At 36.8% G+C, this 18,100-nt stretch overlaps 1 protein-coding gene across 1 annotated transcript in view; it reads left to right on the forward strand.

The window, feature by feature from the left end:
• LOC132622445 (protein SWEETIE) overlaps nt 1–12,301 on the forward strand; it is a 31,878-nt gene extending 19,577 nt beyond the window's left edge. The window contains exons 27-48 of the mRNA XM_060337046.1: nt 354–403; nt 572–671; nt 778–834; nt 1,675–1,742; nt 2,549–2,642; nt 3,038–3,261; nt 4,594–4,738; nt 4,834–4,902; nt 6,178–6,231; nt 6,387–6,473; nt 6,553–6,681; nt 6,776–6,979; nt 7,116–7,559; nt 8,288–8,353; nt 8,745–8,842; nt 8,934–9,024; nt 9,180–9,315; nt 9,443–9,753; nt 9,821–9,955; nt 10,090–10,248; nt 10,321–10,446; nt 10,988–12,301. Of these exons, the coding sequence (XP_060193029.1) occupies nt 354–403; nt 572–671; nt 778–834; nt 1,675–1,742; nt 2,549–2,642; nt 3,038–3,261; nt 4,594–4,738; nt 4,834–4,902; nt 6,178–6,231; nt 6,387–6,473; nt 6,553–6,681; nt 6,776–6,979; nt 7,116–7,559; nt 8,288–8,353; nt 8,745–8,842; nt 8,934–9,024; nt 9,180–9,315; nt 9,443–9,753; nt 9,821–9,955; nt 10,090–10,248; nt 10,321–10,446; nt 10,988–11,977 (3,837 nt within the window). The 3' untranslated portion in view covers nt 11,978–12,301. The remainder of the gene's footprint in view (nt 1–353; nt 404–571; nt 672–777; nt 835–1,674; nt 1,743–2,548; nt 2,643–3,037; nt 3,262–4,593; nt 4,739–4,833; nt 4,903–6,177; nt 6,232–6,386; nt 6,474–6,552; nt 6,682–6,775; nt 6,980–7,115; nt 7,560–8,287; nt 8,354–8,744; nt 8,843–8,933; nt 9,025–9,179; nt 9,316–9,442; nt 9,754–9,820; nt 9,956–10,089; nt 10,249–10,320; nt 10,447–10,987) is intronic.
• Nucleotides 12,302–18,100: the final 5,799 nt, after the last annotated feature.

The raw sequence follows: 18,100 nt of genomic DNA on the forward strand, positions 1-18,100 counted from the left end.
GGTGTATTAAAGCTTTCAATTATTACTATTTCACATTGTTTTTGTGAGTTTGAACATCAAACTATCAACCTTGGGGGTTGTCTCTTTAATCTCAACCATTTATCTTTTAGCTATTTTCTGGTTAGATAAACTCATAAGTATAAATGAAAATTATAACAAGAAGGTATCTAATAGGTATAAAATATTTTCCCCGGGTAACACATGCAGCGAATAAATCTGCTGCCATATTAGGTTTGTTAGCATATACGTCATTTTGAAGTGGCTTTGTACTTCAGTAGCACTGATTCTCTTTTATGTAGTAGATTTCTGACTTTACTTTTCCAGTTTCATTCTAATCTTGTGTTCTTCTTCAGTCTGTCATTGCAGAGGTCAGCTCCCGGCAAGAGACTGCAACACTTTATGAGTATGGCCACCTGTCTATAAACCAAATAAGAGTCAATAGTTTTGAGACCGGTGTGGTTTAGGTCTCAGGGGCACATGAAAGTTCATTTGACTTCATCTAGCTTTGTAATATTCATGTTGAATTTCTTGAGTGTTTGGAGTTTATGTTATTTTTCTTGTTAATTTGAAGGAATGTCCGATTTACTCAGCAGCTGGTTCTTTTTGCACCACAAGCTGTTACTGTGCATTACAATGTGCAGACACTGCTCCCAACTCTATCCTCAAGACAGGTAGTGCTTTCTCTCCCATGGAAAAAGTGGGTCCGGGGGTCTGGGAGTGACTCCTTTCTTAGATAATCATGTGGGTACTGAAACATCTGAATTTTATTTACAACAGCCAACACTGCGACGTTTAGCTCTATCCACTCTGAGACATCTCATTGAAAAGGATCCAGTAAGTAATTTGACTTCTATGTGCTTTAGATATTTTGATGCCTTAAGGCTAGGTTTTGGAAGTTGTCAGGGATATGGACGGAACTATAGCAGTTTTTATGCTTTAAACCCCTTTGTTGTTTACTAAATAGCTTGCTCAAATACTAATCAAGACAGGCTAATATTCAATAGTCAAATTAATTGCTTAAGCTCTAGTAACACTATTTCTCTGTTCAAATCTATGTCAAACAGGAATATGGTATTTTTTTATTTTTTATTTTTATGGTGTTACAGGCAATAAAATATACTCTTCACAAGTCTAAATGCTTGAATATCCTGCAAGAGCAAAACATCAATTGGGTTCAGATCCCTTTAACCCTATCTAAAGTATATATATCCCATGTATGAAACTAAAAACACCAAGAGGTTACACGTATTCATTGACGACATCCACTGAACAGGTGAAAGGAATGATTTTTTTTGCATATAAAAAGGTCAATCTTCTTCTTCAAACTTTCATCTCCTCTTTTGAAGATCCCCTTTACTTTATCCTCAGCATATGGCTCGCAAAGCACGCACTGTACATTCTCTTAGCGTCCTTAAGTAGTCCTCCCAAGAAACCCGTAGAATTAGAAACATTCTGAATCCAGAAGAAACCTTCTTTCTGTCAAACTGCTCCCATAATTCTTTCCGCATGGAAAACACAACATGTGTAAATCATAATGCTAAGAACAAACTCTTCAAATGAGTAATGTAACGTGTATTTGAGAAGAGTTTATGAAGAGCAATAAGTATATAAATTTCAGGAGATAGTTCAAATTTGTCTGCTTATATCTTAGTACAGATGCTTGAATCTATGCAGGGATCCATCATGAATGAACATATTGAAGATACATTGTTCCATATGCTGGATGAGGAAACTGATGCTGAGTAAGTTGATTATGCCCACACAAGCCTATCCTAACCCTTATCTCCATTAATTGTTCTCTAATTTGGTGATCGCTTCTCTCTCTGTTTGTTTGGGCTGGGTTTATTAGTTTTAGGTCTAGCATCTGGTGTTGGTTTTCTAATTTTGGATATGAGTTATAGATTCAGATACAAGGACAACATAACCAACTTCCAAATTTTTAACTAGTGTAATTCTTGAGAAAATTGTAGTCAAAGAAATAATAGTTGACTACCCGCAAGGGTGGCTTAATTGGTTGAGCATTTGGGATTCCATAATGAAGGTCTCACCTACGACAGCATGGGATTTGCCTTCTAGGTCGAGCTCTTCGTATGGGGCTTGCCTAGTGCGGGTTATCTCTCCTTGTGGTTTGCGGGCTATTGCACAGGAGCAGGGTTTACCCTGGGCGCACCTGAAGTGTAGCGGCTGCGGGTTCCCTTGTGATAAAAAATTAAAAAAGAAAAGGAAACAATAGTTGACTCCCAAAATATTGATATCATCATATATTGGGACGAAGGGAGTAGCTATTTGAATGAGACTAGTTTTTATTACCATGCATCTTCTTTCTTTACCCCCATGAGCAGTGTTTGCTGTATTTATTTTTTTGTTGCTAGCTTGCTTGTCAGAGTGCTTTATAATAATCTTACCTGGATAGATTTACATTTGCTTTTTGTTTGCTACACCTTTTTGCTTTAATTGTCTCAACTTTTACCTTTTACCTATAAGTTGATGATTCCAAATTTTTGGTACTAATCTTGCACCTTACTTAGAATTCTTCCAATTTTTGCAGGATTGGAAGCTTAGCACGGACCACCGTTATGCGGTTGCTTTATGCATCTTGTCCATTACGGCCATCACAATGGCTATCAATTTGCCGCAACATGGTAATTTATCATCTGTATCCCCTACTGATTCTTCTAATCTGGCCAACATCTTCCGGGACTAGTTAAGCTATTCCAAAAATTGAAAGTTTGCAGTTGTCATATGAAACCATTTTACATTTTCTAAAATTAAGCTAGACTGAACAGGGTAAATTGATTCTTCGAAACTCCTCTGTTAAATATTTATGATCTTATTCAAGGATTATGTAGCAAGTTAGATCAGTTATCAATATGACTGCTTGTGATTCACAGCCCTGAGTCGAGCATTTATGCTCTCCCTAATCTATACCTTGCCTGTCTAGCATTTTTGCTTTCTGAAACATGGCGCGTTAAGCTTCCTTTTCTTGTTTTTTCTAGCGTGATCCAAATGCTTCACTTAAACTATTTATTGTGCCTAGATTCTTTCGTCATCCTCAAGAGTGATCAGCACCAGTGACGGTTCACAGAATGATTCTTCAAGTGGTCTGGATGGTGATACTAGACTGAATATCGGAGATGACGATGAGAACATGGTGTCTAGCTCCCAAAACCAAACCTTTCAAGGTTATGGAAGCAATCATCCGATTGCCTATCCTCCTAGGGACAAGCACCTCAGATATCGAACAAGAGTTTTTGCTGCAGAGTGAGTAGCCCGTAGTTTTCCTGGTGTATTGTGACTGATATTAGCTTATTCCACTCTCTGAGCGATTTTGGTTTTATTCTCGGCTCTTAGTTTCCTAGAACTGCAGCTCTCCTGTATGCCATTTGTAAGCATTTTCTTTTGACATCATCTAGATGTTCATTGTTCCCTGCAACACACCGTTCAAACTGGTATAATCAGCCAACAGAGTTCTTATTCTTATGAACAATATAAAACAATTCCTGAAGGATAATGAAATGTCAAGAACAGAGACGGTAAATCATCAATGCCAAAGAAACATGGTGGGAATATGGCAGGCATCTATTTTCTATAATTTTGGTGTCCAACTTTACCTCACACTATAGGTTGCTATTTAGATAGTATTAAGGTTCTTTATATTCAATTCCCAGCTGAAATGTGTTTTCTATAATGAAATTTGCTGTCGCTTTGTTAAGATTACACAAATTTTATATGTCATCCTGCTGTACCTTATTATTACCTTACCCTTTTTCTTTCAGATGGATGCATAGCTATACTATTCTTCACAAAAAGAAGTGCCCAAAAGAATGATTTTTTTTTTTTTTGAGAAGGAAAAGAATGATTTTTTTTGGTACACTGGAAAGAACTAAATAGAACAACTAAGATCTTTCAAAAGCTACATTACTTAAATCTGCCAGGAGCAAAAAATCCATATCCTTCAATGCGTCCTCCCAAACTAGCAGCTCTTGTTCATGTTTGTTACCTTCATTAAGATCTGTACATTGGTTAGCCTCTCTCCAGATGTGTATGATATTTGTCTTGGTGGTTTCTAGCAAGTATCTGCAATCTGCAATAACAGCCCTAAGAGGGTGATACAGAAGGCAATTTGTTTCCACTTGTAACTCTTGATATCCCAGTTCTTTATGCGGCAACTGAAATGAGGCTAAAGGTCAACAACAATAAGTGCAGTTAACTAATTCAGTAAACTTATCTAGGAGTGCTTTTCTTGATAGGTTCACTTGGAAGCTTGTAGCCAAGTAATATGGTTATATCTTGTGCTCAATCCAAATAAGTTATTCATGTAATTAGCCTTTCAGAACTGCTTTTGCTCATTCACATTGTGAGTGCATCAAGATCTAGGATTGGTGAATTGATGCGATTTCATACGAAGTTCTCCAGATCCACAAGCTTATCTGCGCTTCAAATTACAATGAAAACAGAATCCTTATTTAGTTCCATTTTATGTGCCGTACCTTCTCATATTCTCTTTGATTCTCACTTTGATTCTTCCGGAGAGAATCTTTCTCATATATTACATAAACTGTATCCTTCTGAATAATCTTCTCCGGCTTTTAGGTGTTTGAGTCATCTTCCTGCAGCAGTTGGAAAGAATCCAGCGCATTTTGACATAGCGTTGGCAAGAAAGCAGCCTGCCAGTGGATCGACTTCTGGAGACTGGCTGGTTCTTCAATTGCAAGAACTAGTTTCACTTGCTTATCAGGTGCTAAAATTGAAATCAAACCTTGTTGGACTGATGCTATTAAAGTCAGCTTTGGTGAAGGAAAAAAATTGATTCTCTCCCATCACCTCTTACAGATTAGCACAATTCAATTTGAGAACATGCGGCCAGTTGGTGTGACCCTACTGAGTACTATTATAGATAAGGTACTGCTTCAATGCTCATTCAATTATTTGGTTAGACTTATTCACTTACGGTCATTTCAACTGGTATAGCATCATCTATTAGACATCAGACTTTGAGTTTGTTTTTATAGATCTAGTTAACCTTCAAACAGGAAGAATTGTAATGCTAAATATATATGAACATTTTCAAGACATTCCTAGACACAAACAAATTTCTCGTTTTATATTATGTTGGAATTTCAATAAACCCTGATTTACATTAAAAGGAAAATTATTTAGTATTGGAATGAAATGGAGCTAGAGCGATATGGTTAGATGATATAGTCAGCCTCAACTGACTTGGGACAGAGGCAAGGTTGATTGATTAATTTTGATTGCATGATCTTATATGGGGCTTCTAAGAACCTTGAACTTTTAGTGTATCGAAATTAGTAATATTAGTTGTAGACATACTGAACAGTTTCAGCTCCCTTATCTTTTCAATAGAAGAGTTAGTTTTTCCCTTCTTTCCTTTTCCTTTTCGGGTAACTGCTGGTCTGTAAAAGCCATTCATTGATTCCCCGTCTACTTAATGGACTAACATGAGTTGAGGTAAGCGGTAAATAAATTGTCTGTATTAAGCAGAACTTTGCATTATGAGTAATGCTTGAAACTGAGGGCACATTTTTGTTTGAGCTAAGCATTTACTAGTTCTTTCATATATCCGTCAAGACTGACAGTATGCATTTACAAGAGGGCTAAAGGTAGGATAGTAATATGTGAAGAAAAGACATGGCTTCACATTATTTCTGAAAGCAGTGGCTTATGACTTCTGAATACCTCAAAACATTAAGTGCTCTGAGATCAGAATATTAGTTGCAGAGCTCACATACTTACACTGTCAGCCTTTTTCATGTAAGATGGTTTCCTCTTCCTTTTTCTTTTCAATTACCTCTCAGTTTTGACAGTGGATAGTACCAAGCCTGAGTCATGTTTCTGTCATAATTCACCTATCTTCCCTGATTTGCATCTTATTGGTAACTATTTTAGTAGATGAGCACTTGGTTCAACTGCTTATGCACGACTCTGATAAAAGTTTCTCTTGTCTTCCTCGAGAGGACTAATGCTGATTATTCTTTGCACATAGATACTTTGCAAAGTTTGCTGTTACATCTTTGGTCATTGCTGCTCATTTTAGTGCCGCATATAATTGGCGCACCAAGATCCTTATGTCCTTTCTTACTTTATCTTTGTTGAGTTCATTTGTAGTTTGTCATGCTTATCATGTGTTGTCAATGCTGTTACTATAAATTTCAGTTTGGAACATTGGACCCTGAGCTTCCTGGTCACCTTCTTCTGGAACAGTATCAGGCAAGTCCTTGGATCATTCTTTCAGTTTATCCTGCTAAGCAGCTAGGATACTTCCTTAATATCTTAAATAATCCAGTTTAAAGGCACAATTCAAAATGATGCAAAATCCTTACTGATATTAGCTCAACTAAGCTAGTTATGTCACTACTATTCAGGCGCAATTGGTTTCTGCAGTTCGAACTGCATTGGACTCGTCCTCCGGTCCTGTCCTATTGGAAGCAGGCTTGCAGCTCGCCACAAAGGTTGTTGATTACTGAGATGCATTTATTGGTGTAATTTAATTGATGCAAGTTTAAACAGGATCACATGTGAATATTGCAGATATTGACATGTAAAATTGTTAGTCGGGATCAACTTGCTGTAAAACGGATATTTTCATTGATTTCACGCCCTCTAAATGAATTCAGTGACCTTTACTATCCATCCTTTGCAGAATGGGTCTCATGCAAGGTTGGTTCACTCATGTCCAAAATATTTAAAATTTCTTTAGGATAGCCAAATTATCTCTTATCTAATAACCTATTAATCAATGTTATCTTTCCAGATCAAAGTGAGACTCCTTACAGCACATGCCTCTCTGAAATGTTACACCTTTGCATTCTTGAAAAATCAGCAGAAGGAGATTTCTGCTGAATATTTAGCTTTATTGCCTCTTTTCTCTGAGAGTTCAAAAATTCTTGGAATTTACTGGCTCTGTCTTCTGAAGGACTACAGCTATATCAGGATTCGGTCATTTCCTAAAGAAAATGTGAGCTCATAGTTCTTATGTTTCTGTCTTTATTAATTGTTCCTTTTAGTAGGACTCTAAGTAGTTTCTCTCTCTCTCTCTCTCTCTTCTAACTCTGGCAATTTCTTTCCCATGTTGGAATATGCACTACATGCAGTGGAAACCATTTCTTGATGGGATTCAGTCTACCCTAGTTTCAACTAAGTTGCTAGCATGTCTGGAAGAAGCTTGGCCCCTGATCGTGCAAGCCGTGGCATTAGATGCAGTTCCTTCAAACACTTACATAAAAGGATCATCAGAAACTGAGAACCGGTCTATTACAGACTTAATTTCTGGTTACAGCATGGTTGAGTTGGGTTCAGAAGAATTTCGATTTTTGTGGGGCTTTGCTCTTCTTCTTCTATTTCAGGGGCAAGATTCGGTTCTTGGTGAATCTAGGCTAGATATTGGTTCAGTCAATGGTGGCTGTGTTGGTGAAGAAGTAAACTCAATTGCTTTGGAGTTGTGTGAAGTTGCTCTGCCTGTGTTTCAAGTCCTGTTAGCGGAGAGATTCTTTAGTGTAGGATTTCTCACTATGGATTCCTGTCAAGAACTGCTGCAGGTACTTTCAATGTCTTGTTCTTCCTGCTAAGTAACTCTAAATTAGTTGTGTGTTCTATCTGATTCACATTATGGATATGACAACTATTTCTATTTTTCTTGGGTGTGCATTTTAAGGTTCTTACATAGATTGTAATTATTGCTACTGATAAATTTGGTTTCTTAGACAATATCCATGTTGTGGTTCTTCAGTTTGATATTCTAATTTTTGACCTTGATTATCATCAAACAAAATCTCTTTTGGCATGCATGTCATATATATGGTTTTTCTTTCTTCTTCTAGTGTTAGTCCTTTAACAAAAAATTTCCATATAATGATCTCTAATGAAGTTCGAAATGCGAACTTCTGCGAGTGAATCTAGAAATTTTATGATGTGTTTTTTATTTGTGGCTTTGTGCAAATTGCTTACTTGGTAATGAGTGATGAAAGTCATAACCAATTAGTTACTTGATATTATGGAGCCACCAGAGCTCTACCTGATAAAAAAAGAATGGAGCTACCAGAGCTATCATTTGGAGTTCCTTGTTATCATCCTTTTCTGATGCGGTTTTTGGGAGGGGGGATATAGGAAAGTGCTAAATAAAAAAATTTGTGAAAAGGAGAAGGAAAATCAGCGGATTAACCTTTTAGTTTCTACACTAGGATGTGCAGGAAGTCTTCGGTTAGATATTCTTATTTGATGTGCCTTTCGTGAAGTCTAATCATGCTCAAAATTCAAATGGATGCAGGTTTGCTTTTTCTCCATTTTTGTTGTAGATACATGGGACGATCTTGCTATCTCTATTTTATCACAGGTAACATTCCATTTCATATCATGATCACGCTATTACTTTCAAGATGTAGTTAATATAGGGTCTCTATTACATGTCAAGGTCCTTTGCATTGAAAGCATGATGGTATACCAACTTATTAATGAAATTAATATGAACCCTGGTTTTATGTATGTTGCTGTAGACTTTCTGCATTAGTTATGATTTCCTTTTATGTACGGCCTTTTGTTGTCATGTATAATATCTTTCCTGTAACCTAAAGGACTTCATGCCGGTAAGTTCTTTTATGGCTTCATTTGAATGTATTTTCTTATATTAGATGCAGGAACATATTTCAATTGCTTATTTATATGTGCATAAGAAGCCCCATAAAGATCTGTCTTTGAACTTATTGTTTCTTTTGGTTGGTTGGTAGATTGTGCAGAACTGCCCCATGGATTTCTTAAAGACCGAAAGTTTTGTGTATTTAGTATCAGAACTTTATTTGGCGCTTCTTTTTAAATCTTTCACAAGGTACTACTTCTTTTCAATGAAAGTGAAATTATCTTATCCATGAAACTGTAACAAAAAGTAATTTTGAACTAACTTGCTTTCTGTTTGTCAGTGCAACTTCTCAATACCATTCAAGCTGGGGCGATATTGTTTCTGTCTTACTTACCACAGCACCAACACTTCTGAAAAAATGTGAGCCAAAGGTGGGTATCGTGTTTTACAGACAGTTCCTTTTGGTCTCTAGTTAAATATTTTAAAGCTTCTACTGCTTCCGTTGCATCTCAATTTTTCATCCGTTGCATCTCAATTTTTCATCCGTTGAGAGTTGATGTTTTTCATTTTGACGGTTTTCATGCAGATGAGTTTGAAAACAATTCTGGCTTTTCTTTTGGTTGGCTACAAGTGCATTGAAAGGGCTTCAACCGAAATTTCTCTTTCAAGAGTTCATGACTTTGTCCAGCGTCTAACTTCTGTGATGAAAACATATGTTACTGGTAAGCAATTCTCATAAGGAGCATTCAGGTTCTTCCTCTTTTGATTATTTATTAAGTTCCAATCTTAAAGTTGTCCGCAATAACTTATTTAGCATACTTGGGTGATGGTTATTTGCTCTAAATACAGATATCTCTGAACTTGGAAATGATAGCGTTGGGTGCTTGATGACAATAACAAGAACTTGTCTGACTGCGAGTGTTATTTTAGCTGAGAATTGCACTAAAGGAATTCATCAGCTTGAGAATAAGAGGTCCAACTTACAGAAACTGCTGCTTTTGAAGCTTGCTCTCTCTCTTGAACAGACTACCTCATTTGCTAAACTAGCTTTTGAAATTCAACTTCTTGAAGAAAACCAAGGATGTAAGCCAATATTCTGTGCCATGATATGCAATGCCACCCGGTGCTTCAGGAGTGCTCTTACTGATTCTGACATTCAGGTAAGCAGATTTTATTTTGAATTATGATTTTGTTCACTGGTTAATGAACAAAATTTGTCAACTGCAGGTCCAAGCAATAGGGTTGCAAATACTGAAAGGCATGCTAACAAGAAAAACCAATTCGGAGTTTAACTCTTTCCTTATGTTCTTTGTTGGGGAACTTGTTGAAGACCTTGGATCTGTAATCCAGAAACTTTTTAAGGTAGTCAAAGTTCAGTTTTACTTATTTTCCACGTGTAGGAGTTGAATTCTTGTTTTTGGCGCCAGGGGCTCGGGGGAGCCAGTGATTTGAATTTCACGTGCGTACAGAACCTGATTGTTTTCTCTTGATGGCAGACACCTATGAACAGGGAAGTGGTGGCTATTGCTGGGGAGTGTTTGAAGATTTTAATGCTTCTTCAGACTCTCTCAAGAACTAATGAGTGTCAGAAATGCCTAATGAATCTGTTTTTGGAAGCTGTTCTCCTTTTTACAACATCAGAGAATTCTTCTCAGGTTCTGTTGTTTATGAAACTTAAATTTGCTTCATTTTCCTTCACGGGCTGATTGTTCTTGTTTACATTGTAGGAAGCACGTGATTTGAAGATTACAGCTATAAAATTGGTTACACAACTGGCTCAACTCCCTGATTCATCCGCTTGTATCAAGGAGGTCTTACTGACAATGCCCATGATGAGAAGACAACAATTGCAGGTGATAACTTTATTATAAACATGAAAAATATGCACTCTTTTGTTGATGTTCTCTAGTTCTTTGATTTGGTAATATTGATATGCAAGGTCACTGTCGAGTTTAAGAACTTGGTACTACTTTCATACTATATTTTTGGTATTAATTAAATGTTATTGCAGTTCGAATGGTTTTGGTGGACAAAACCTCAGGTCATGGTTAAAGTTTGTTGTGTTAAATTTTGAAACTTGAGTAGAATACAGTTATATTTGGAAGTGTGAAACATTTTCTGAGTTCAAAAGTGTAGCACAGATATTGTTGCCAAGGGAGTGCTTCTCTTATGTAGGAATGCAGCCCATTTACCTTCTTTTGGGATTTTGACTGCCTAGAAAATCAGGCATTAATGATTTTTTCCTCTTTCTTTAACATTAGAAGTCTGGCAATAAGCAATGTCCTCAAAGGGTTTATAATTTTATGCATGTATTGAGTGGCTCAATATGAGTAATACAGTTTTGGTTTAGCAGAAACCAAAAAGAGATTCACATATTTAATGTTATGCTTACAGGATATAATACGTGCTTCTGTGATGCAAGACCAGAATCAGAAACAAGTCAGTTCCACTGGACCGTCTTTAAGTATCAAGCTGCCTGCAAAAATAGAGGAATCTAAAAAAGAGGAAAATATTGTTTCAGCTGCTTGCAGAGAAGAGGTGGAGGACAATTCCGAGGAAGAGGAAGAAGATGATTGGGATACTTTTCAGTCTTTTCCTTCCACTACTGAAGTTGATCCAACTAAAACTGACTTCCAGGATTCTCACTCGGTTGAAAACACAATTTCAGATGGTGACTTTAAGGGAGAAACTATTCCAACACCTGAGAATGAGGTAGGAGAAATTGCTGCTGAAAATCAAATGGGTAGTGACGATAAGACTCTGTTGGGCAATGCCGATAGCAGCAACCAGACACAGGAGCTTAATGGTTCCCAAGATAGCTTCCATGACGACAAGTTATCAGATGCTCACCACATTGAGATGGATAGAGCAGCGTTGCGCCATGATGATGTGATCTTGCCTGATTCTCAGTCTGAGGTAGGAGAAGGCCCTGAAACATGTGAAAACCTGGAGGTCCAAAAGAGAACCAGTGGCAATTTGTCTTCTGAACTCGGGGAACATGCTGAAGATGTAAAAGCACATGATTCCTCTTATGAGGATCCTCATAGCAGTAGAGCAGAATCTAGTGAAACAAATGAAGGTGCTTTGCCGAATCTTCAACCTGCTGAAACAGAAAGCATGCTACTTGGTGATCTTAATGAGGATATGAAAGAACAAATTGCAATTGATGATCACCATGAGGAGAAGGATATGAGAGACATAACCTCAGTCAAGGATCACCATGAGGAAAAGGATATGGGAGACATAACCTCACTCAAGGATCACCATGAGGAGAAGGATATGAGAGACATAACCTCACTCAAGGATCACCATGAGGAGAGAAAAGCGGAAAACGAAGACCAAGGTCCCAATATAGATTTGTCCGAGCAGTCCTCTAAAAATTAAGAAGGTAAGGCACAAGTGAGCCTTGACAAAAAATGATGACCACGTTCAATCGCCTCCAAAAGTCCAGGGTCTCTATTAGCCCTATATGATTGGCAGGAAACATTTAAAAGCCTTTGATGGCACTGTAGGCTGTATATTTAAGTTAAAATACAGACACCAAAATAGGAAAGGTCATTACAATAGGTTTATGTAAAGGCGGTATTATTGTTGACATTGTATGCCAATTTTTGTTGAAGATTGAATAACTATTCTAGTGCTGCGTGAGGTTAAGATTTTTCCATTGTAACGATGTTCTCCATGAATGTACTTCACAGTGTTAGCTATTGTGTATGAGTTAAATGATTTTTCTAAATAGAGATCAGAGATGCAGCCTAAGCTTCGCTTATGCCATAAGAGTCACTTGAACGTAGGTTGTTATCACATGATTCGATTATTTTGACACTTAAGGCAACTTTTTAACTTATCAACATAATCTCACCTAGTCTCTTGAATAAATGTAGACGCAAATAAAACCTTGAACTATAAAATAAAAAGTCTTAATAGCCTCTCTCGTTTTTCATATTTCGCCTTTTGATTTTGAAAAGACGGAAGTAGACTACAATATGCTTTAAGTTTGGGATGATAAACTCGTCTACTATTATATGGTTAAGAATTTAACTAGAACTCAAAAATTTTCCGAGGTCCCTAACTCTCTTTTGGAACTCATCAGCTTTTAAGACGTAACTGTTACTTGTTTAATATTTAGACGTGATCTCTCTCTAAAATTATGCCATACAATAGAAGAAAAACTAAAACTTACGGGACTTTACGATTGTCGTAAATGTGGCAAGAGAATGCTGAAATTGTTATAAAATAAAACTAACCACTAAAATAAGTAAGTAGTATGACTCACACACAGAGAGAGAAATGAAGAATACTTTGTTTTACTAATTTTTGTTGTACTATCCATCAACAGATGAATGGATATATATAGCCTCATACAATGATGGTCATATGGGCTCACATGGCAATATCATCATGACTTTGTCATCAACACTATCTCCACTAATGTCCACTATCTTAACTAATGGCCACTATCTTAACTAATGGACATCCACTATCATTTCATAACACTCCCCCTTGGATGTCCATTAATTAGATGACGTGTCTCGTTAAAACCTTATTAAAAAAAACTGTGGGAAAAAGTCCTAGTGAAGGAAAAAGAGTACACATATCTAGTAATACGCTTTGAGAGCTGCCTCATTAAAAACCTTACCAAGAAAAACCCAATGGGACAAAACCTTGATTAAGGGAAAAAGAGTACAACACGTATTTCACTCCCCCTGACAAAGACCAAAATTCAGATGTCAGAGTGTTCGCATTCCAATCTTGAATATCATCTTCTCAAGAGTTGAAGTTGGTAAAGATTTGGTGAACAAATCTGCAGGGTTGTCACTTGAACGGATTTGTTGCACATCAATATCACCATTCTTCTGCAGATCATGTGTGAAGAATAACTTTGGTGAAATATGCTTCGTTCTATCTCCTTTTATGAAACCTCCTTTCAATTGGGCAATGCATGCTGCATTATCTTCATATAAGATTGTGGGTATTTTATCACATTTCAAACCACACTTTTCTCGAATGAGATGTATCATTGACCTTAGCCACACAACTTCACGGCTAGCTTCATGAATAGCTATTATCTCAGCATGATTTGATGAGGTAGCCACAATAGACTGCTTTGTAGATCGCCAAGATATGGCAGCGCCCCCACAAATAAATACATAGCCTGTTTGAGATCTAGCTTTATGCGGGTCAGATAAATACCCTGCATCGGCATAACCAACAAGATCGGGACTGCAATTGCTAGAATAAAATAAGCCCAAATCGATAGTCCCCTTTAGATACCTCAATATGTGTTTAATTCCGTTCCAGTGTCTCCTTGTAGGAGCACAACTATGTCTCGCTAACACATTAACTGAAAATGCTATGTCAGGCCTTGTGGTATTGGCAAGATACATTAGTGCACCAATTGCACTAAGATATGGTACTTCTGGACCAAGAATTTCCTCATTCTTTTCTTGAGGTCGGAACGGATCTTTATTCGCATCAAGTGATCGAACAACCATCGGAGTACTTAATGGATGTGCTTCATCCATATAAAATCATTTCAACACTTTCTCTGTATAGGCAGATTGATGGACAAAAATGCCATTTTTCAAATGTTCAATTTGCAAACCAAGGCATAATTTTGTCTCTCCAAGATCTTTCATCTCAAATTCCTTCTTTAAATAATTAATTGCCTTTTTGAGCTCTGCAGGAGTTCCAATAAGGTTTATGTCGTCAACATATACAGCAAGTACAACAAACTCCGATATTACTTTCTTTATAAAAACACATGGGCAAATTGCATCATTTGTATAGCCTTCCTTTAACAAATATTCACTAAGGCGGTTATACCACATGCGCCCGGATTGCTTCAAACCATACAATGATCTTTGTAATCTAATTGAATACATTTCCCGAGACTTTGAACTACATGCTTCAGGCATCTTAAATCCTTCAGGGATTTTCATGTATATTTCATTTTCAAGTGATCCATATAGATAGGCTGTAACTACATCCATCAAATGCATCTCAAGTCTCTCATGGACAACGAAACTAATGAGATAGCGTAATGTTATTGCATCCATAACAGGGGAGTATGTCTCTTCATAATCAACACCAGGCCTTTGTGAAAATCCTTGTGCAACAAGGCGTGCCTTATATCTTTGTATCTCATTTTTCTCATTTCTTTTTCGCACAAAAACCCATTTATAACCAACAGGTTTAATGCCATTAGGTGTTTGGACTACAGGTCCAAAAACTTCCCGTTTGGTAAGTGAGTTTAATTCTGATTGAATTGCCTCTTGCCACTTTGTCCAATCACGTCTTTCTTGGCATTCTTTAACAGATTGGGGTTCAAGATTTTCACTATCTTGCATAATTCTTGTTGCAACATTATAGGCAAAGACATAATCCACATTTATTTCCAATCTATTCAAATTAGTCCCAACATTAATTGGATTAATTGATATTTCCTCATTTTCTTGAGTCTCAGGCTCATTGATTTCTTCAAGAATATCACTATTGCTCAAATCTCGAATTTCTTTGTGAGGTTCTTTCGTAGTGTCATCTTGACCATTTGTTTTTCTTTTTTCTAGGATTTCGATCCTTAGAACCCAATGGTCTACCACGCTTCTGGCGTGCTTTGGACTCGTTTGCTATGACACTAGTAGATGGTCCTACAGGGACATCAGTCCGAATCGGGACATTCTCTGCAGGGATATGTGATTTGGTAATCCTTTTCAAATCTGTAAATGCGTCTGGCATTTGATTTGCTATTTTCTGTAAGTGAATAATCTTTTGAACCTCCTGCTCACAAATAGAAGCACGTGGATCAAGATGAGACAATGATGAATTATTCCACAAAATTTCCCTTTTTATTTCATTATTCTCTCCCCCTAATTTTGGGAAAATTGTCTCATCAAATTGACAATCTGCAAATCGAGCAGTGAACAAATCTCCGGTTAATGATTCAAGGTAGCGAATAATGGAGGGCGATTCAAACCCAACATATATTCCTAATCTTCTTTAAGGACTCATCTTGGTGCGATGTGGTGGTGCTACAGGCACATATACGGCACATCCAAAAATTCTTAGATGGGATATATTAGGTTCTTGACCCAAAACCAATTTCAACGGAGAAAATTTATGATAGTTTGTCGGTCTGAGACGAACGAGTGTTGCTGTATGCAAAATAGCGTGACCCCAGACTGTCGTGGGCAACCTCGTTTTCATGAGCAATGGTCTTGCAATCAGCTGCAAACGTTTAATTAATGACTCTGCAAGGCCATTTTGAGTGTGAACATGAGCTACAGGATGTTCAACTCTTATCCCAATTAATAAACAATAATCATTAAATGTTTGGGATGAAAACTCTGCAGCATTATCAAGGCGAATAGACTTTATCGGATTATCAGAAAATTTCCCCGTAATCGAATTATTTGTGCCAATAATTTCGCAAACGCTAGGTTGCGAGATGACAGTAGGCACACATGAGACCATCTAGAAGAAGCATCTATTAGGACCATAAAATATCTAAATGACCCACTAGGGGGGTGAATTGGTCCACAAATATCCCCATGTATACGTTCCAAAAATCCAGGGGATTCAAACTCAACCTTTGTAGGTGATGGCCTAATAATTAACTTGCCTTGATAACAAGAAGGGCAAGAAAATTCATTGTTTAAAAGAATCTTCAGGTTCTTTAATGGATGCCCATTTGAATTTTCTATAATTCGTCTCATCATTATAGATCCAGGGTGTCCCAATCGATCATGCCAAAGTACAAACATATTGGAGTCCATAAACTTCTGGTTTACGACAGAATGTGCCTCAATTACTCCAATTTTTGTCCAATATAAGCTAGAAGACAAAGCAGGAAACTTTTCTATAACAACTTTCTGGCCAGAGACATCCTTGGTGATACCAATATATTCAAGATTCATCTCATCCATTGTTTTAATATGGTATCCATTTTGACGGATATCTTTAAAACTTAATAAGTTCCTTCTGGACTTAGGAGAGAACATGACATCCTTTATAATGAGTTTTGTTCCCTTAGGCAAAATTATGGCGACTCTTCCGGAGCCTTCAATCAAATTAGTACTACCAGAAATGGTATTAACATTTGCCTTACCCATAAGTAAATGAGAAAAATATTTCTTGTCCTTGAAGATCGTGTGTGTGGTAGCAGAATCAATCAAACATATGTCTTCATAATTGGATTTTAATCCAAACTTACTTTGAGAGTTATCCATATCTTCGAATGAAATGACATAAACAAAGCAGAATAAATACTAAGTATTAGAAATTCCAGTAAACTAAATACAAACCAAAGTTGTACAAACAAATGAAACTACATACCAATACAACGTTTCAATATAATAATCCAAGTCAATATATCATTTAGGATATTTACTTAACTTATTAGGTCAACAGACTAATTTAATAACACATTTCTGTGGATAACCAAAAATTTCTTATGCCGAAATAAGGACTCGAAATTAAAAATTATGATTAACAGAGTTGCTGTAAACAATCGCTATAAATAGTACTGTACCCATAATTTCCTTTTCTCTAGTTAGGAAAAATAAGCATTTACGAGGCGTAAAGCAAGTACATAAAATAAAACTGCTTGTAAACTACCAATTGTCTTATATCATATACAAAAGTATCTAACATCTCTTTCTAAGTGTGTCATAGTTCAATTTAATAATTGTGCAACTTCACTTGTTTATTAATGATATAACATTCTTAAACCATTGCAAACGTAATATCTTTTATTAATATCACAAAATATATGCGTACTCCTACTATGCATTAACTACATTCAATTAACACATAAATAATGATATTGTACTATTGCATTAAATATAGTAATCTTACTCACTGTCACATGGTTTTTTATTCATCAACTACTATGATTAGTAAAGATTAAAATAAACAACTCAATCATCTCTAACCACAGAACCATGACCAATCAAGTGATTTATCTTTCCTTCAGGATGCTCAAAGAAATCTGCTACATCCAAGTGTGTGATGTCAACTTGATTTTCAGAGATAAAATTAGCTTCGAGATTTTTCTCTTTTCTTTTAATTGATGCCTGATAAAGCTCAACCAAGTGCTTTGCCGTACGACAGGTACGTGACCAGTGTCCACTTCCACCACATCGATAGCATTTGTTTTCTGAGCCACGTGCTTCTGGAACTTCATGCCTATCATCCTTCTTTTTCCCCTTTTGGTGGTGATTTTTCTTTGAAGAGTGATTAACACCAGGAAAATAATTTCTTCTTTGACCATTATAACGACCACGACCACGACTATTATCATGACCACGACCGGGGCCACGACCTTTTCCACGCCTGGAGTAATGGGCATACACCTCATTCACTTCGGGGAGTGGTGCAGCGCCAGTAGGTCGATTTTCGTGATTTTTCATCAGCAAATCATTATTTTGTTCAGCCACAAGAAGATGAGCAATCAAATCACAATACTTTGTGAAACCTTTCTCTCGATATTGCTGCTGCAGGAGCACA

Source organism: Lycium barbarum, chromosome 12 (assembly GCF_019175385.1).
Source record: "Lycium barbarum isolate Lr01 chromosome 12, ASM1917538v2, whole genome shotgun sequence".
Classification (NCBI taxonomy): domain Eukaryota; kingdom Viridiplantae; phylum Streptophyta; class Magnoliopsida; order Solanales; family Solanaceae; genus Lycium; species Lycium barbarum.